General features: G+C 51.5%; 6 protein-coding genes across 6 annotated transcripts; 4 read left to right on the plus strand and 2 right to left on the minus strand.

The window, feature by feature from the left end:
* Positions 1–1,270: 1,270 nt before the first annotated feature.
* NEUTE1DRAFT_92834 (uncharacterized protein) lies at positions 1,271–2,887 on the plus strand (the record flags this gene model as incomplete). Its single annotated transcript, XM_009858790.1, has 2 exons — positions 1,271–1,464; positions 1,522–2,887. Coding segments are annotated over 2 exons (1,560 nt in total), but the record flags the coding sequence as incomplete, so codon positions are not given.
* A 1,766-nt stretch (positions 2,888–4,653) lies between these two features.
* NEUTE1DRAFT_92837 (uncharacterized protein) lies at positions 4,654–5,960 on the plus strand (the record flags this gene model as incomplete). Its single annotated transcript, XM_009858791.1, has 2 exons — positions 4,654–4,804; positions 4,866–5,960. The coding sequence occupies 2 exons, from the start codon at positions 4,654–4,656 to the stop codon at positions 5,846–5,848; spliced, it is 1,134 nt and encodes a 377-aa protein (XP_009857093.1).
* Positions 5,961–6,384: 424 nt separating this feature from the next.
* Positions 6,385–8,131, plus strand: NEUTE1DRAFT_106405 (uncharacterized protein; the record flags this gene model as incomplete). The annotated part of the gene is made up of 3 exons (XM_009858792.1): positions 6,385–6,433; positions 6,598–6,615; positions 7,326–8,131. The coding sequence occupies 3 exons, from the start codon at positions 6,385–6,387 to the stop codon at positions 8,129–8,131; spliced, it is 873 nt and encodes a 290-aa protein (XP_009857094.1).
* A 3,391-nt stretch (positions 8,132–11,522) lies between these two features.
* Positions 11,523–12,410, plus strand: NEUTE1DRAFT_52494 (uncharacterized protein; the record flags this gene model as incomplete). The annotated part of the gene is made up of 1 exon (XM_009857834.1): positions 11,523–12,410. The coding sequence occupies one exon, from the start codon at positions 11,523–11,525 to the stop codon at positions 12,408–12,410; it is 888 nt and encodes a 295-aa protein (XP_009856136.1).
* A 1,614-nt stretch (positions 12,411–14,024) lies between these two features.
* On the minus strand, positions 14,025–16,298 carry NEUTE1DRAFT_133868 (uncharacterized protein; the record flags this gene model as incomplete). Its single annotated transcript, XM_009858793.1, has 3 exons — positions 14,025–14,682; positions 14,781–16,151; positions 16,213–16,298. 3 exons carry the CDS (start codon positions 16,296–16,298, stop codon positions 14,325–14,327), a joined length of 1,815 nt encoding a protein of 604 aa, XP_009857095.1.
* A 2,149-nt stretch (positions 16,299–18,447) lies between these two features.
* NEUTE1DRAFT_119209 (uncharacterized protein) lies at positions 18,448–19,295 on the minus strand (the record flags this gene model as incomplete). The annotated part of the gene is made up of 5 exons (XM_009858794.1): positions 18,448–18,724; positions 18,790–18,880; positions 18,945–18,974; positions 19,036–19,062; positions 19,153–19,295. 5 exons carry the CDS (start codon positions 19,205–19,207, stop codon positions 18,580–18,582), a joined length of 348 nt encoding a protein of 115 aa, XP_009857096.1.
* Between the last annotated feature and the right edge of the window lie 883 nt (positions 19,296–20,178).

Here is a 20,178-nt window from a genome sequence, read left to right on the forward strand (position 1 = left end):
ATGGGCATGTGTTGGCGATTGTCCGAGATTGGAAGTTCTTTGTTTCTTCAGGGTGGGCTTCAAGAGCTACTGCGTTTCCTGTGGAGCCGTATGCATGAAAAGGGGCATTCGCTTTCAGCAGAACAACCACAGAGGCGTTGCACAGACCCCCGTCCAGCTATCGTCCCGAGGCTACGGGAAGAACTCCGAAGAAAGGAAACAAAAGCCTTATAGAAGACCTCTTCTCCACTTGAAACAATCACTCATTCGATCACTGATCATTCATTAGAAGTCCAAAGTTTCTGTCATTGGCGGCGGGTGTGACTGTGTGCCTAGGATGTTGGCGACGACGAAACTCTAAGAGGCTCCGGCGGCCGTTGAATTCTTCCTTACGGACGTCGACATCTCGCTTTCGTGTTCAAAGTTCCAAGCGTCGCCCCCTTCAGGAACGTGATTGTCAAAGGAGCCTTGAAACGTCTCATCCGAAACAGAACGGTGTTCAAGGGACGGGTAAGCCGAGCTTCCATGCATATCGCCATCCCCATATTTCAGGAAAGGAACAGATTGATCTCCCGGCGGGAAAAAAAGACGATTCCATTGCTTCCATGGGCTACAATGTGGCGCCCCCTTTGACGTCGAATGGCGGAATTGGCGGCAGTCATCAGGGGCTCCGTCTGTCGCAGATGAACAAGCAAACACCACCCCACATACCGTGAGGAAGACCAAGAGAAATGCGTGCAAGCGTGCAATCTACACCATTATGGAGAGACACCCCAGACATCTCTTCCCGGTTGAGACGACTGGCTGCAGCTTGGCTTCATTGGCGGATTGGCCCCTCAAGGCAAGCAGACTGTGTTTGACACCGCAACGGTCCGAAAATGGCACCAGTCACTCCCATCTGATCGTATCCCAGAGTACCCAACACCCATTTGCACTGCTTGTCATGAGCCGGGGCCCTAATATGTTCGGACAGTTTGTGGGGAGATCATCGAACGTCGAGGCTTGTCTCCCTTCAATACCGGCAGCATGACGTCCTTCTGGACTCGTTATCAAAGATCGGCGACCGGAGACGTTGGACCACCCTCACACCCCACGAAATAACGGTCTGGCTTAAACAATGGCTTAATATGAGCCTCCGGAGAAGGCTTAGTCGATTCCGAGCTGAATAGTCTCTCGGATGGTTGCGCATGTGTATATCATGTTCCCCTCTGGCCCTCCCTTCGATGCCTCTACTCCTCAAGTTGTTTGCTGATTTTACGTCCGTAAGAAAAGTTAAACAGAAACAGCTATCATGCCCAGAACGAAAGATGGAAAGATCACCAAACCAACGGGCGAGTCTCAAGTCCGGAGAAGGGGACGGCCGGCGATCGACTGGACGCCATCACGAAAGAGGAGACTTCTTCGGCTGTATCTCTGTACTCCCGAGTCGGGCCTGTCGTTGAAGGAGATCCTTGACCTTCTTGCCGAAGGGCCATTTCAACCAAAGTAGGACATATCCACCCTTCTCCTGCCCATGACCACCAGTGCTGATTGCAACTCCAGACCTCGACATACACAATGTCTGCTTAACGAGCTTCTGTCAAAGTCCTACCGTCAGAGGAGGCCCAAAAGCCGAACGTTGATGGAAAGGCGACTGGCCTATCTGAGGTCCATGAGGGATGGTCGTCCGGTTTCGGATCCACCAAAGGGAGACGAGACTGACTGTGCCATTCTTCTGGCCAAGAACCCGTCCAGGTGGCGGCAGCAGTCCCCTGGTACCAGCTGTCCGACGAAGCGTTTGGGGCGAGAGATGACCCAGCTCAGCATATCGCACCATTTGGGGTTGGAGAAGGCGAGTGCAAGCGACCTGAGCTCAATACCACCAGGTTCCTCCACAGCAACAAGCTTCGACTCGCCAGAAGCCGACATGTCTGCCCTTGAGGTACCAGCATCGACAGGAAGGATCTTCAAGCACAACTCCAAGACCATCAAGGAGAGGCGATGCAGTCGGGTGGAAAGTTTGAGGGTGAAGCTCCCGGGACGCACTTCGTCGTTCTTGGCCGACGTCGTTAGTCTCTTGAGCGGACTTTCCATATGCTCGAGTAGTAACGCCTCTTCTTGTGCCTCTCCCCATTGGAACCAGCGATCGTTCTTATCTAGGTCGAACTCATCCGCCACGCTATATGAAGGACGAGGGAAGAAGAAGTCTACACTTCCAGAGGGCAAGGCTATGTCTCCTGAAGACCCGATAGACTATAGCGACAAGTATGCGCAAAACGCCGACAGCCGGGCAAACCAAGAGCTTCTCAAACACTGTTGCAGCAAAAAGGCATGGTGCATCCACAAGCGCATCAGTGCGGTGTGTTTTGGCAACCGATCGCCCGATACCTTTGTCTGCGCCGCCGAGGAAGTGAACGACCAGGACGGGTTGGGGAACACCGCACTTCATGTTGCCGCCCGATGGATAGCTCCTGGGCCTGTCCTCTTCCGGATCATGGCGATGTCGACAACCATAACCCTCAATACGCCGAACCACCTTAATGAACTCTTCCTTCACGTACTCAACCCTAGATCACTTGACATCAACGAACTCGCTCACTTCACGAGATATCTCGTTGGCCGCGAGTTCAATTTCTGTCAACTGGACTCTTCCGGCATGACATTCATCGAGCGCCTTATGGCTCGTCTCGACTTCAGTATTGAGGCCCTCGAAACCATCTTCTCCTACCTCCCCGAAGCCACTCGTCTCTTTCTCCTCGGGCACCCCTCCAGCCCCAGCCTCAACCCTCATCATACCCCTCAACCGCCTCTAATCCAAGCTATCCGAGTTCGTCTGAACGTTATCGAAGGCAACAGCCTCATCCCCGACCCCTCCCAACTCGAAGCTGCCTCAGCCTACTGTGACTACTTCCTCGCCCGCTACGGCACAGCCTACCGTACCGTCTGGATCAGACCGCCTTCCCTCTTCGCCCACGTCCCCGTCAACCCTCAGGGCCGCAACAACCTCCACCAAATCATCGCCTCCCTCAACGTCGGGCGCAGCCTGTGTCCGCCCACCACCGAAAACCTCTGCTATTACACCCCTCCCTCCGCCACTCCCCCACCCCCGTCCTTCGGCGACACCAGCTTCCTCGACCTTGACGTTGACGTCATCGAACCCAGCGTCACCATGGCAGTCAACCAGCACCAAAGATCCCCTACACTCACCACTACAGCTACCACCACCAGCCTCTCCTTTCCCCAAGTCCTCGCCCTCGCCCTCGCGGGCGGCGTCCCCGAAGACCCCAACAACCGCGACCTCCCACACTTCCGCACTCCCCTCATGACCCTCCTCCGCGGTTTCGCCTGGGGCAACCACCACCACCCCCACTATCCGTCACAACCATCCGACATGCTAAGGGAATGCCTCCACCTCCTGCTCGCGCACGGCGCGCGGCCGGAGCTAGTCGACATCGACGGCAACAACGCTTTGCACCACGCGGCCGAACTGGGATTGCTGAGTGCCGTGGTGGTGCTGTGCACTCATGATCGGGACTTGCAGAGGACAATGAATCGTACGGGACAGACGCCGTTGGATTTGGCGATTCAGAGGATGAGTGTTAAGGGATATATGCCGATGACGGAGGCGATGAGGAGGGTGGGGAGGCATGCGGAGGTGGTGCTGTACTTGGAGACGGGGGTTGTGATGGCGGATGAGTGAGTGTCATGGATTGAGTTGTATGATGATATTTCTGTTTTTTTCTGCCTTTTTGTTTTCCCTTAGACTGGCTTCGGTTCGCGTGTGTAATGTGTTTTTTTTTTTTTTTTTTTTTTTTGAACGTTGACGTGATAGATGCTAGACCGTATACTTCCCGGCGTCCCTTGTTTACATGGACCTTCCACTAGATAGTAATCATTAATGTAATTAAATCGCGGTTCAAAACACGTCTAGCTGCTAGTGCATTACTATGCTCAACGGCAACTTTGCTCCAATATAATATATGTTGTTCCAGTACGTGCCTTTGAGCTGTACCGTGAAAGTGCAGGGTAGGTGACAAATCTCGCTCTGCGTCAGAACGATCGCCCAGGGTTCTTTACCAATCGGTAGGGCTGTGGTTGCCTGCCCTGTGCCTTCTGTGCCCCTGGCTAGAGGCGCCGTGTCTCCACAATTCCCCGCTGTCAGAAATTTGCAAGCCGACCGGTCTACGGCGGGCGATAAGAGGAGGGAGGTCCCGTCCCCGCCCGCCCCGTGCCGGACCAGTCAGTCGATGTGTCTCGTTTGTTTCGGGACCTGACAAACCCGCCAGTGGATGATGTAAACCAAGCCCAGGCCCGACGTTCACTGTAACCTCAGCTGGAGCCTCATCGTCGCCTTTTCCATCAACTTGAACATCGCATTTTGGATTTCATTCCATCATTTGTCTGTGTTTTTACTCACATTCATTCAACAAGGCGAAACATCACGCTCAGTCTCATCAAAGTTACACATCCATTCTTACAAGAAAAGATCGACCGTTTGTTGTTCGTATCTCACACTTTTATCGCCGGAAAATCGTCAAAATAGGCCGACACGGGAATCACGGCCTCAGCGCCAAAGGAACACTCGCGGACTACCAAAACGACGACGACTTTGTCGGCTTTGACGATTTTGCCGTCGGCGGGAAAACCCAAAAGAAACCCAAAAAACCCAAGAAGCCAAAGAAGCCACGAAGGAAAATGGGTCAAGAAGTTTCTGCCGTTCCTGAAACGACCAAGCCTGAGAACCTCTCAGAGCGCAGCCTGCCCGCGGTCGCCGACTACATCAAGTCCGGCAAAGCTCGCAAGGTTGTTGTCTTGACGGGCGCGGGTATTTCGACTGCTGCTGGCAGTAAGTTGGGTTCCCATTAATGCCAATTTTCCCCTTCCTTTTTGCTTACCCGCGTTTGCAGTTCCTGACTTCCGCTCTCCCGAGACTGGCCTCTACGCCAACTTGGCCGCCTTGGAACTTGAGGAGCCCGAAGATGTCTTCAGCTTGCCTTTTTTCAAGGAAAACCCCAAGCCATTCTACGTGCTCGCAAAGGACCTTTATCCAGGCAAATTCCACCCTACCATCTCGCATGTCTTCATCAGCCTCCTCGCCACCAAGGGCCTCCTGTACCAGCTCTTCACGCAAAACATTGACTGTTTGGAGCGCGCCGCCGGTGTCCCCGCCGACCTGATCGTCGAGGCCCACGGCAGCTTCGCTTCCCAACGCTGCATCGATTGCAAGACGCCCTATCCGGACGATAAGATGCGCGAACATGTCAGCCGTGCCGAGGTGCCACATTGCGAAAAGTGCAACGGTCTGGTCAAGCCCGACATCGTCTTCTTCCACGAGAACCTCCCCTCCCTATTCTTCGACAGGAGGCACATGGCCGAGGAAGCTGATCTGATCCTCGTTCTCGGCACCAGCTTAACCGTCCATCCCTTCGCCGGTCTTCCCGATCTTGCCCCCTTCGAAGTTCCTCGCGTCTTGTTCAACATGGAACGCGTAGGGTCTCTGGGCTCTCAACCCGATGACGTCCTTGTCCTCGGAGACTGCGACACTGGTGTGCGGCAGCTGGCTAACGCGCTCGGGTGGCGCGAGGAGCTGGAGGCCGAGTGGAGGAAGCTGGTAGGCGATGAGGAGGCGGACAGGCAGTTGGAGGGTTCGTCAAAACGCCAGGTCGAGCTCCATGATGAGGTCTCGCAGCTGGTTCATGATGTCGATAAGGTACTGCATGTGCACGACGTGAGCAGCAGCGGCAGTAGTTCGCCTAGTCCTGAGGCTGTTGCAGAGAAAGAACCAATTGCGGCAACTCAGCAGGAAGTGCAGCAGAGCGAATCTGCCTCGGTTAAGGAAAGTGTCGAAACAACAACGTTGACAGAGGAGGTCAAGGTTTCCGGCGCTTGAGGAACGGAGTGGCGCAGGCGTCACGTAGAAGACATGGTTTGGATCAGGTTGAAGCCGGGTATTCAATAGAGGGATGTGTCATCGAAGGACTTAACACCGGCCGTACGATATCATATTGCAGGAAAGTATCAGTGATTGATGGCGTTGGTAGGGTATAGGAATTGGGTTTGAGACAGGTTTGGGCTGGCGAGTTGGCTCGTCTGTATCACGAATTTCTTTTTGTTTTTGTTTCTTTTTGTTCTTCTTTTTTTCCTGGCATTGTCAGTCAAGATACCTGTTCCTGGTGTTTGCATTCGATAATCGTTCCTGCAATCTGTCGGCATGGTGCAACATTATCTTCTGGGCGAAATGGGGCCTCCTTCTATGTACTCAGACGATCTCGGTGGCTGTTATCACTGCAGCACCTTTATCCAGTCCCATCCGTCCCTTTACCTTCCCATTTGTAAGTAGTCGAAACTCTGACGGCCAACCGAACGAAGCCATCAAACGCGACATGACATGGCTGAGCATGATGGACTTGATCGGCGATCGCGATTATGGTCAGCCCTGTCGGACGGGTCATGGTCTCAGGGTGTTCTCACCACTGTAAATGCTCTTGGGATCTCCACGTCTCTAAACTTTGGGGCATCGTCTTTTTGTTCTCCTGATTATTAATGTCTGAGGCGCAGTCACTGATGCCCCTACCCTATCAACACCACAGGCATCTCAAGCGAACATGCCAAAAGACCGCGTGCTCTGGTAACTGATAGGCCACGAACTTGATCAGAGTAAGTTCTACTCTACCCAGCATTACAGGATTAATTCTTCACCTGATATTACGACAGTTTCCTGCCTCCAAGGCCATGTTTTCGACGTTAAGCCATTGTTCAATGAACATTTCCCCCACTCAGCAGCTACCACATGCATAACGCCAGCACTTTGCCCCGAGAACAGCTGTACGATTAATCCACTAGGACCACTTCGCCTCGTTTTTCGCTCGCAGATGATGTGTTTGAGGAATCGCGTACTGCACGGGCACTCGCCTTGCAATATGCAACAGGCGAAGAACGCGTAGGATGCATCGCGCCAGGTATAAGAAAATACCTCCCCTCCTCCAACTTCATCCGTCATCCTGTTTGAGGTTTACCTCCAAATCAACACCGACCAAGCACAGCACGATTGCCGATCCAGAATAACGCCACGTCAAAGACCATGACTTTTTCATCATCCAACCCCCAGAACGGGGCAGAACCAAGCTATGCAAATGTTTGGGAGGACACTGAGACGGAATCGTGTGGCAGCCCCTCGCCTCGTGTGATAAACTTCTCTCGGCGGCCAATGGCGGAATTCAGCTGTCCCAAAGGAGGCATATCAGATATCGCCAGACTTGTTACAGCAGAGAGGAAACAGTTCAACCAAAATTCGAAACCTTCTCTCTTGACAGGACTGCTCAAGCCATCTCCGACCGTTGAACCACTAGTCTCACCCACTATCACAGAGCATCCTATCACCTTTTCGACTAACAGACCCGAAGCAACAAGAACAAGTCGGGGCCTCGAGTCTCTTCGAAATTTCCATAATTTCGGAATATTAGCTGCCTCCAACGCGCCTATCTCTGCCGAAAGCCAAATCCTTGATCCTCCCCCGGCCGCATGGCCAGACTCATGCGAGGAACATGACCACTCACCCCTATCTCCTCCAGCGTCACTCATCGCAGAACCCTTTGACCCTCAAGACTACCAATACGACAAAAGGCACCGCCCGAGCACCCCTGATCAACAACATCAGTCGCACCCTATCCGCGAATCTCAACCGGTATACTGCGCTTTCCCCGCCCACTGCCCACGGAAGCCATTCCAGGCATTCCCTTTCCTGGCATCCTCTTTGTCCACTTCGTCATCATCACCACAGAGAGAATGTTCCCCCACCCGCAACGACAGCGCTGTCGCTGGAATTTCCCTTGGAGCTGGCGGCGATTTTGAAGCCGAAGCCAGCACCGGCGCTGTAATCAAAGCCATGACCATAGCCGGCTCCAAGACAGACCCGCTCCCCTCGCCTCTCCTCCGCTCACCGACTGCACCGACTTCACTCATTGATTCATGGGCCGACGCCTACCGCAGCCCCTCATCCCGTGCGTCAACCACATCGAAAGCTGCAGCAGACCCCGCCTCCTCCTCCCCCTCTTACTGCACCCGCTGCGTCGTACCCCTCATCTTTGACATCTCTTCTCTCGACCAAGACGAGAGTTGGGAATGCTGTAACTGCGCTTCCAACAATAAAAAGTTGGGAATTTCATTGTGTTAGGTGTAGGAGGAGGCATGGGAAATGTCAAGGGCGTTAGGGTGTGTGTGTGTGTGTGAGGACGAGGATGCGAACAAGATGTGGACAGGTAGAAGAGCAGGATGACAACTTGAGGGTGATGCTGGAGAGGAAGTCGATTTCGACGGAGTGGCTTGTCGGGGAGGAGATCAGGAGGGGGATATGTGGGAAAGGAAAAGGGGGCATGGAGGGGGGTGTACTGGTTTTGAGGATGTTGGGTTGGAAAGTTTGAGACATTGCGGGTCATGGAACTGCAGGTGTTGGGGGATCGGTAGCGGCCAAGAAGTATTTCTGTCAAGACTGATTGTGGCTAACAAGGACGGAGAACAATGAAAAGCCATTTTGGTTTGCGAACTTTCGAATAATAAGGGTGCTGGAACGTGGTTTGAATTGGATCTCCATTAGAAACCTAACGGGTGGCCTACATAATCACACGGGCCTTACGAACTCGTATTCGCCCGAAAAATGATTCAAGTTGACGATACTGCTCGCCTGTGACTCACCATTCGTTTGAAGCACTGAACTGGTTCCTTTGGCAACGTACCTGTGATTCACAAGGCCATTTCATCGGGTACTGATGTAGGTTCAACACAGTGTAGAGGTCCTATCCAGGCTGTGATTATGAGGGAAAACACCGTGCAAGATGGCCAACGGCCTCTGAGCAGTGGCCAGTGTACCCCTTCCGGCCGTTGGCCATCGTGATGTGATAGTTTCCATGAAGTGTCTTGACCGAATTCGAGTAGAGGTAGCTTGTATATCAACCTCGAAATTCGCTCCTTGGTACAACCTACCAACTGCCTCTTTTCTTTCCACATCGCACTCGAATAATATTTCGCACCGGGACCTCAAGATTAGCACAATCTCAGTGCTATCAAAGTAGTCACCAGCCAGCCTTGTGGTTCCCCACGAAGAAGTCAAAAGAAGAAGCAAGATGTCGGAAACCGGTTGGAGATGCTGCTACTGCCGAACCAGTAACTCGTACTAGGAGCACTTGTGCTGGTTCTGCAAGATTCATTCCAAATGCAGCGATTGTGGCAAGGACACATAGGGGACCGCGGCATCCGTGATCGCACCAAGCTTGGGGCCGTCCGCAGGGGTAGATTGCTGAAACTCGGAGTAGCGGATATACGTTCGGAGGAGTGCAGTAGCATACGGGAGATCAAGGGTTGATTTCCAGGGCGCTCGCTAGGGAGCGATCTGATAGTGGCTCGAAGAGGGTATGTTGGTAGCTGGAAGTTAATCAAGGCCGATTGTGGGTGGCAACCTTTGTGTTAGCTTCGTGGAAAACGGGAATTTTGGAGCCTGAAGTGATGAAAGGCATCCTACAGCGTAAAAACAAGGAGTATAAGCCTAGTCAAAGCAAGTAGTCTTTGCATCGATGATGGGTTTTGCGTGCGAAGAGACTTCTGATAATCTGAATGGTCAGATTATTTCCTACCTCTACCCTATGTCGGTGTTCCGAAATGAAAGTTCCTTCCCGAGAAAAGAAAAAATGTAAATGTTTTTCTTCAGCATACCTTTGTCATATGATAGCGGACATTCATCGGCTATCAAGTCATGATCTTTTTAAACCGCATAGGGGGCTCTGCGGCCTGATGCTGAGTTGTGAACGCTTCCAGATACCTCTACGGTTGGAGACCGCGAGCAGTGGTTGACACACTGACTCCAACCGTTAACCACAGTAATATGGTGCCCAAATATACCAGTCCCTTCTTTGGCGCCGATGATCATGTACACCAACCACGGAACCCCCTCTTTCTAGGGGTTCATCACTCCCCATTGCATCGTCCATCACTCTCCAGCCGTGATACAACTTCTCGCGTCTACGCCACCAATATCTCCTCTCAACACGACATTTCCCCAAACAAAGCCGAGCATCCAGACCGTTGGTAACCAGACATGACGAGAAAAAAGTTCGAGTCCAAAACGGCTTGGAAATGCTGCAACCGAAAACCAACAGGACGTCCTAGGAGGGCTTGTGCTAGTACTGCAAGTTCATATGAAGTGCAACGACTGTGGAGCGGCCACTTCGCTGCGTATGCCGACGAGTGCAAGTACAAGTGCGGAGGTCGTCGACGATAGTGGCGATCGGCGGTCGTCGGTCATTGGCGGCGACAGCGGAGGCACGGCGTAGACCTGACGCGTAGCACCTCTATGAGGGCTGAGAAAAGCCGAGGCCCGTGTCGGTTCCGGCGGACACGAGCGACATGCAGGAAATAAGTTGCAAAAAGCATGTGATGGTGGAAAGGGAATGGCTGTGGGCGCTTCGGTCTTGAAAGGGCGAAGGAAGGTGTGGTTGAGGTGAGGAGAGTGAACGGGGAAGGGGCGTGGTGGCAGTTCACTACCGGACTGTGTGGGCCGAAATTTGGGGATCCAAAGATGGTCACCACTTTCAACAGTGTAGGAATTCGCGAATATTCAGGCTGGAAAATCTCAAGGCATTGCCAGCATTTTTCTCTTTTTTTTTCCCTCCCTTTTCGGGGTGGTAATACCATCAGGATGATAAGTGTGGACAAGGAAAGGGGTGGAACGCAAAAGTATTTGCAATATATTTATACCTGCATATCCCTACTTGTGCAGCTAGATGACTCAAGCTTTATAGTGAGCCTTTCCTAGTGTACGTGCATCATATCTGTCTTGTTCCTCGTTTATGGCTTGGTCCGAGTGGCTTGTGAACTTCTACCTCATATACACCAACCAGCGTGGTGAACAATGCATATGGATGGCAGCCAGGAGGACAGAAGGACACCTTTATAGGATTGTTACCTGCACCGTCCGTCATATTAGGCAAGTATCTCTGATGACAGTATGCGCGGATAGGATATTGCTGGTTTTCTCTTGATCTGGGACGGGTCCGTGACGCGCAGTTGGTTGGATGTCAGGACAAGTATGCTCCGGAGTTGAGAATGCGTATAGATGCATCGCAGCTCAAACAGTAGCTCACACAGCAGGACTTGCCGGACTTGCGTAAAGGACACGAAGATGCTCTCACGTATTCTCCGAGAAGCCCTATAAAACCCCCCTTTCCCCTCCCTTTGAATGTGTTTGTGCTTACCAGTATTCATCTCCCAAAATCTCGCCGTTCTATCCTGGTTCTCATATCGTCTTCTACGAAGTTGAAACATCTCTTCCTCATTCATACTACGTGGCCAAGATCGTTCCCAGTCAACAAATCCAATATTTCGAGGTATGCTAGTTCAAAGACCCCTTGCCATATTATGTTCAACATTTTGACCGAGTTACTGTAGGGAGTTACCGCGGATCAACACAAATCCACCCAAGACCACAGCACCGCGAAGCTATTCCGAGCACAAGAACACGGATACATCAAAAGAAGCTTCCAGAGAAGATGCCGCTGCCTGAAATCATTTACACCATGAGGCGTCTTAACACCGGCGAGCACGCCCCTGTGTGGGAAGAGGAAAATGAGGACATGCATGACAGAAGCTCCCGACCTCTTCTGACCAAGAAGCTACGGAAGGAAAAGAAGCAGCCCACCACTACTAAGCTTGGACCTACTCTTCCAAATGGCGAGATAAGGAAGCGAAAGCGAGTCACCTTTGCTGTGCCGGCACCAATTCCGGTCAAAATCGACCAAGATCACCTCCACACGATGCTCACAATTGACAAGCTCGCCGAGGCGGAACCCAAAAAGCGACCGGGACTGAACCCATTCACTGCCGCCGGTCCAGTCTCTGCCGTAAGCTACATCACCAAAACCGACCCTAGGAAGCCCATGTTGCTCAGTGAGGTTGGTATGAACGAACCTTCAAATTCACGAAATCGCATGCTGTCCGACTTGATCAGGACCCTGGACAGCAAGAAAGGTCGAAGAACTCGGAACAGATCGGGACATTGGCAGTGGCCCGCCCCTGAGCAGCAAGCAGAGGTGGACGCGGCAACATCTATGCGAGACATGCAAGAAAATCAGCAGACGAGTGAACAGGGCTCGTCTTCGGCCTCAACAGAGCACGAGGAGGAAAATACCAAACTCATTTCCACGCATGACCCGGAAGACCCAGAAGACAAACCCCGCAACAAGTGGCTCAAAATTCCCGGTCAGATCTGGAGGAACACCACCGCTTTCCTCGCCAACACCGTCGACCACCTGCCCTTCTACACTTCCCCCAAGGAGAAACAGTGGCAGGCAGCAACACGCATGTGGCAAGAGGAGGCCAACAACAAACGCATGAGCGTACCTAGCACAAAAAAGAAGGCCGAGAACTCCCATCACACACCTTGGCTGCGCTGCGACGGGCTCTAGGAAAACATCACTATGGAGACTCGAAGGAAACACCGCAGTCTCGGGATCCGCACCTTACGACATCACTCTCGTCTTCTCCCACCTCCGTCTACTCGCTGACTGGAGGTTTCATTCGGAATGCGCAACTTTCTAGTTTATTTACTGAATTGGTAGCCCTACAGTAACAAAGAAAAGGGAAGGAAGGAAAGGAGCAGACGCTTTTCCACAATTGTAACAAAGCAGTCGCTGTATACACGGGCACAAAACTACGATCTGGGAAGGAACCAGGGCATGGGAAACAGGAAAGAGGGCGTTTAAGCTTTGCGCAATTTCATGGTCATTTATATCAACATCAGGGTTTATATCGGCAGTCATGGAATTTTGGTCAGTTTTGAGACAATTGGATTTTATGAAAAGGCGTTTGGCGGGGAAAGCATCGATTTTCTGCATCTGTCTACATCGGGCTGGCGGTTATTTGGAGATTTTTAGGTCGGTTTTTTTTGGATATTCAAATGGGCTACAGCGATCAGTTAGAAGGTTGTTACCTATTTTCGGGTGGTTTTATGTCTTGCTCTTTTGACAGCAATGGCTCATGATGAGACTCAGTTCCCTGCAGCCATAGGGAGAGAGCAAAAACTGGATTGAAATCAGAACAGTTGGTCATCAACGCAGTATTTCGGAGGAATTTAGATAAGGGAAAGGTTAGGTGTTGATGAGGTTGGATTCAAACAACAGAGAATTTGGGAAGACCGAGATATGAGTCTTCCGATCGAACAGCGAATCGAATTGGAGCTTAAACCACAAACAACACTAACTTTAGTCTCCGTGATGTCCAAGATTACAGGTTCTTGAAAAGCAAGCAAGCAAGCATATTTGGAAGTCTCAGAGGGTCTTCGAAAACAAAGAGCTCAAGGTGCAGACGCCTGAGATCACAGTTTCGATATCGTAAACATCACATCACAACGCACCACCCCTTCCATCTCCTATTTCCCATCTGCCATCTCTCCCCTCTGACGTCGCGCAAACACGCCGAGCAAACAGACCTGATTGAAAGATACGAAAATAAAATATAAATAGAAGGAATTAAAAAAAAAAGTCACCAAACCAAGAAGAAAGGGTTTTAACACCTGTTTGAGTAACAACCCGAAGGACCGGAAAGGAAGAAAAAGGGAAGAAAAAAAATCGCTAGGTAGGCTTGTAGAACGAACGACATTCAATGCTCTAGCTGCAGACCTATAAAAATCAACGAGAATTGCTGCGCCATGCAAGGGAAGTAAGACCACATGAATCATTTTACTAGAGGGACCAGGTGACGGACCTTAGGATATGCCCGCTGGCAGTCGCCGTAATTACGATATATTACAAATTGCCGAATGCAGATGGAAGTGGAAAGAGCAATGCGGGACACTCCCATATGACTCTGCGTGAAGATAAGTCGAGGTAACGGACATAACAAGGCAAGATAGTAACTTGCATACACCCGCATATTAATGATGTTATCATTACAAAGTATTGAAACTGGTAGGTATTTCCCGTGACTTCCACCTTATCGCCATATGCAACTTCGGCATATAAAAACTGTACTGCAGCGTTTTGAAGCCATCGCGACATGCAGTGATGCGCATCCAGATGTTGCATGACTGCAGCACAAAAATAGGTCTGCGTGTCCAACTCGGCAACAAGCTCTTCCGAAATCTCCTGCTTCAGCCCACAAGTACTTCAAACATGTTTGAACACTGGAAAATGGAGCAGCAACCCATTGACGTTTACAAACAATAAAAACAACCAGATCATCAGGCCATATGCAATCCAACAGACCATAAAAATCAAGATCCAAACAAAAGGGTATTTATGTACCAAAACAAGCCCAACCAAATCACACCTAATTCCCAAGCCCTTCTACGCCTAATGCTCCCTGCACGACAGCCTGGGTCTTCATGTCCCACTGTCAATCTGATCAACAACCGTGTTCTGACTCCACGCATCCCACTCCCTACACACCTGCTCCATCTTACCTGGCATCCTATCTCCTCCCCATCGCCTCCTCACCTCGTCCGGCTGTGTCAAAAAGCTGGCAACGAATCCTCCCGACGCATGCCACCCGATATGGCAATGAAACGCCCATATGCCCGGATTGTTTGCATCAAACTGCAGCACCAGGTGCCCGTGGGGCCTGACAACCTCGGTGTCTCTTCGCACGGGGTTGGAAGGGCGGACAATCGTCTTACCGTCCCAGTCGCCGGGGCTGGAGGAGAGAACGTAGAAGTTGTACCCGTGGAGGTGCATTGGGTGTCTGTTTTTACAACGGTATTAAGTTAGTTTTGGCTTTTCCTCTTTCTCGAACTTTCAAGAAGGGAAGAGGGGAACAAAAGAAAGAAGAAAAAGACTCACGGTCCAGGCCCCTTGTTAATGACAACCACCCTCACTGTCTTCGCCGACCCAAAATCCTTCACGTTCGACACCTCTGGGAAACTCATGTTTCCCTTCATCACCATATCCAACGCCGGGTGATTATAATCCACCCTCGCACTTACGCCATCAAACAAGAACAGAAACACATCCGACGCGTTCCTGTACGCCTCAATCTTCATCTCCTTGGTCACCGCCGGCTCTCCTCTCACAGGAATCGGATAAAGCGGCTCCCTCTTGTCCAAATCGTCGCTCGCGCCACAAGTACTGTCCGGGTCGCCCGCGTCTGCCCACGGCTGGCTCGACGGCGCTGTTTCGGGGTCTGCTTGGTCGTAGTAAACGGCCGCTAACGCAAACGGCTGCTTGGCTGCAGAGCACTTGGCCAGGTCAGAGCGCATCCAAAAGACCGACTTGGGGTCACTGCCAGCGGCGTTGGCGGTGACGAGGACGTCAGCGCGCTGACCAACGGCAAGGGAGATGGCCGTGACATTGTAGGGTTTCACGGGGACAAAGTCGTTGGCGATGACGGTCATGGTATGTCCGTCAATGGAGAAGCGTTGGACGCCGTCGGCGCCCGAGTTGACGAGCCTTAGGCGATGGGTCTTGCCAGTTTGGAACTTGAACTTGGAGATACCCGCGTTGGGAGTGCACGGGGTTTTGTCGCCTGCTGCGGCGGCGGTATCGCAATCAAAGTTCATCTTGCCGTTGATGAGATTATTGTCCGAGGGCACACTGGGACTACCGCCAGGCGCGAGCATGTCCTTGATCAGGTCGAAGTAGGGGCGGTGGTACCAGTCGCTGAGCATGACGGGGCCGAGGTCGATGTCGTACTTGGCCTGTGTGGGGCCGTGGATGACGATGGGACCGACGATGCCACCGGCGTATTGCGCTGAGTAGTGGGCGTGGTACCAGGATGTGCCGTAGAGACTTGCTTTGAACTCGTACGTGTAACTCTTGCCAGGAACAATGGGACATTGGGAGACACCGGGTGCGCCGTCATCCCATGGGGTATCATCCTGGAGGAAACCGTGCCAGTGCATCGCCGTACCCTCCTCCGGAGAAGATATGTTGTTGAAGACGTTGACGACAATCATGTCACCCCAGTTCGCCTCAATCATGGGGCCTGGAAACGCGCCGTTCACTAGTAAGACGTCCCGTTGGTATCCATCCGGTGCAATGAGTCCTCGGCTGATGACAAAGTCGTACGTTCTCACTGCTCCTGTTGCAGGAGACTCGGTGTATTGGTCGTTGCCCCAGTCGGTGAGGTTTCCCCATGGATATTGTCCATCCGGTGTTAAATTGCCCAAGAAGAATGCTAGAAATGGAAAGAGAAACGTTCCCAGTCGTGATGAACTTGAACAAGATGACGTTAGTGGTCTTCTTCCTCCTCAGGAGGAAAGAAATGGAAACATACCCATTTGTTTCCTCTTGAACCAAGTTCGCAACAACACCTGTAAGTTTAGAGCTGACCTCTACTATGGCGCGTCCTAATACACCCATGATGAAGAGTAAAGGGAAGAAACAGAAGACATACTTTGTCCACCCTTATAAGTACAACCGAGTTGTCGGAAGGAAGACTATGGGTATGAGTGTGTCCAAGAACGGCCGAATATCCTCAGCTACGAAGAGCTACATCGTTACTACTTATACAAATCCCCTTGGGAGACTACGACCGCAAGGGCCTACCGCTTTGGCGCCATCCATGACACAATCAATAATCAACACAGGCCTACCCAGTCCATAGCTATCCCCGAGGAACGCCCCGTGATGTGACCAGCACACCGGGAGAGAAAAAGGAACGGCATGGTGGATAGATCACAGATGCTGTTCGGGATCGACCCACTACCCCGATCGACATCCTCCGTGTCTGTTGCACCTAGTCGATGCAGCAAAGTACACATTATCCCTGAGAATGATGATGACGGTCTGCCAACGGAATCGTCAGGTAGAGGTATCATCCGAGATCCGGCGCAGAAACAAACTTAATGTCCACAACTTTGGAGTAATAAAGATCAGCGCTGTCCTTGAGCCATGTCACATGGTGTTAAGGAGCTGTTCAGCTCAGCTGGACCAGCACATATGTTTTTCATATCAGTGCGCACAAAGACCAGGTTGTTTGCGGCATCGGATTCGTCGGACAAAACTCACAATATATCCGGCCTGCCCACCGCTAGAGTAGCCCTAGAGAGACACTTGGGTATACCGAAAACACCAGATGGAGGTTCACCGTTGAAGTACGAGGTGGACAGCAAGGAAATCTCAATCTAGCGGTCTCCAGGTGTTGAATTGTCGACGATATGATGGGTACAGCTCCACGGCTCCCATTTTCCTGGACCGCGAGATGACGAGCACTCCGTTATCACTGGAAGAACGCTAGGAATAACGAGAGGGGTAAAGCCACTGCTGGCCATGGCACTGAGCTATCATCTCGTAAAGTCTCTGGTAGTCGATCATGCAGTCAGCCTTCTTGAAAGTAAGGAGAGAATACTAGGTACTGACGCCCAAGCAGCGTACCGCACAGGCTCGCACGGACTTGATGTTAATCTGTGAGTCGAAAGTGCATACATATATGTATACCGTATGGTCTCGCGCAACTCGTATTCCAGGACAGGCATAATCTTGCGGACCCTGTAGGGTCAAAGGTCTACCAGTTGCGTTTGGCTGTGTGTATGTGGCTGTATAAGCAAATGGTAGAGCTATAACCCGGCGTTGCCGAACTCTTCAATGCAAGGGAAATGTCGAAGGCTAAATCACAATTATGATCGCCGGTGCAGGAAGCAAGGAATTGGTGAAACAGAATACAGCGCCGAATATGGGAAGGCTGCTGACGACCTTGGAAAATCCCAAAGCATGGCTACGAATGCTGCCGGAACAATGGGAACTGTTCGGCCGAGCCCGTCAGCCAAAAGAGAATGAACCAATGACATGTAACTAGCTTTAGTCGATTGATCTCGACGTTACGCTGTATTCGAACAGAGAGTCGCAATGTTGCTAGGTCAACGAGTCCGGACTGCAGCTGGATGTATGCAGATGCAGCAACACTCAGAATTCGATCCGCTTAAGACTGTGGCATGTCTAGAAGCTGATGTATTCCTCTTGCCACGGATCTCAGCCTCCTTTGACTGGCACTTGTTGCAAGTTTCGAGCCACTGCTGTTGTAAAGATGATTTCCCTCTAACATTTTCGTCCAGTTTTTCTCCCCATAGCGGAAGTGACGACGGTTGGGTATTTGTTGATTCACTGGACGAGATATTCTCAAGGGAGTGAGTGGTCATTGCTTGAGATTGCAAGTGCGATGAATTTTTTGAGCCGCATGAAATTGTCTCAGACGGTATTAGGGTGCTTGTATGTATCGATTACTTGGCCGACTTTAACCAGGGTGAAACTTTTAGCGCTGATCTCGTTTCGCATGATATGCGTGTTGCTGAATTCCCATTCCACCAAAATTGATATGCTAAGTCAGGCTCAATGTTGTAGCACAGCCGAAGAGCCTCATCATGCCGGTCGGCTTGCACAGCATGCCATTCGTAAGGCTGGCCTGTTGTCATAAAAGTTAGCAAACATCTGTTGAATACAAGCACAGAAGCCCGAAAGCACCCTTCCTGAGGTGTAGCTCGTCAAAAGTTAAAAAAGACAAAAGGGGCCCAAACTGATCCACGCATGATTAGAATTTCTGTGAATTCTGAACAAACGCCCAAGACGCCGTATCCATAGTCGCTCCCGAGTGCGGCCCTATTATTTACACATAAAGTACAGCAAATCGTGCCTCCTGCGTGGACGCTTAGTCGGAGCGACGAGTCGGGTAGTAGGCGGGGCGGAAGGCCTGGGCGGCCATAATCATGGGCCTCCTCTGGGCACGGTAATAGGCCTCGGCGACGATGGGCGAGGAGTCGGAACGAATGACGCTGCCGATGGACATGAAGAAGCTGGAAGGACGGTTGTGTCAGCGGTAGAGTCCAGTACAAAGTTCTGTGTCGAAGGGTGTTCCTACCCAAAGGTCGCGCCCGAACCGAGCATGTACTGGCCCAATGTCCTCATGATGCCGTTAGGGCCGGCACCATATCTGAAGATGTTGACGGTTCCTGGAGAGTGGCGCACGTCAGGACATGCCTGTAGGTCAATTGAGTCTTTGGGCGATGGGCCTACCGAAGATGAAGCCAATGATGCAGCCGACAGCTGTAATGGCAAGAGGTTAGCGACCGGAGTCTTTATCATATCAAGGGCAGGGGAAACATACTGCCGCCCATCATGGCACCCATCTTGACTGCGAGGATGGCATCATGTTAGCACGCTCCATGTTGTTTTTGGTTATCGCAAACCCCTCTCGAGTTGTTGCCGTGGAGTCAGCCCATACACTTGTCAAAGTTGGAGGGCCCAACGGCACCACCGTGCTGGGGAGGAGGAGGCATCTTGGTAATTGGCGGTATGGGATTGACGACACTGCAAAGCTAATTGCGGCCAGAGGAACTGCCAGCTGATGGATGCTGCTGCGCTTGCGATCTCAAAGAAGTGGGAGGAATTCCGCGATAAAGTGGTTGCCGCGGGCAATTGCAAAAAGTGACGCACGGACGATTTCGGAGTGTGAACGACGACTCCACTCCATCAGCCTTGCCGGCCGGGAGGAACTATTAAAAGCGCTACAGGGAACATTCCATCGTGATAAGGCCATGTGAAAGCTTGTCTCTGTTTCACGAAGCGTGAGTCGTCTCAAAACCTAGGTAGAGAAGAGATCAATAACTAAAGACGTTCTATCCCAACTACTGAAATGCAATAATGAGCGTTTCTGATCTCTTTGGTCCACCTTTGTGAGTCCTTGCTGTCGTACTGTACTTGCAAGCTTCTCTATTTAGCAGATGAAGCTCCAACAGAACCTGGACAGGCGGGAATCACCTATGGAACCTCTTTCATGCCTTTGGAACGTCCAGACGCTTGGGCCACCAACCTCGGCGTTGCCCGTCAGACCACCTAAAATTGTAGTCCCCTAGCCGGCGACGTGCCATCGTCAACCCCATTCATGTCCGTTCCAATTCCCATTTACAGGCATTGCTCACGTGATAGGGAGTTCCTGCTGGAGTTGGTGACAGACTGACAGCCAGCGCAAGTTGAAGTCATGTCTTTCCCTTGTTCCGATGGTTCTTTTTCATCTCCTTGAAAGATGGGATTAAAGCTCCTGAAGATTGCGCCTGCACCCACGTACATACCATCATCTTGCCCCTGGTGTTTGGCCTGCACATATCGCACACCAATTTCATTCCGATACAAACACTGTATCATATACGCAGGACGCCGTGATCATGTTTACCGCTGCATCTTCAGCTGGTCGGAATCCAAAAGAGCCAAGGGGTCAAGCAAGTCGAAGCAGACCTAGAGGTACCAAGAG

The sequence above is a fragment of the Neurospora tetrasperma genome (assembly GCF_000213175.1).
Source record: "Neurospora tetrasperma FGSC 2508 unplaced genomic scaffold NEUTE1scaffold_81, whole genome shotgun sequence".
NCBI classification, from domain to species: domain Eukaryota; kingdom Fungi; phylum Ascomycota; class Sordariomycetes; order Sordariales; family Sordariaceae; genus Neurospora; species Neurospora tetrasperma.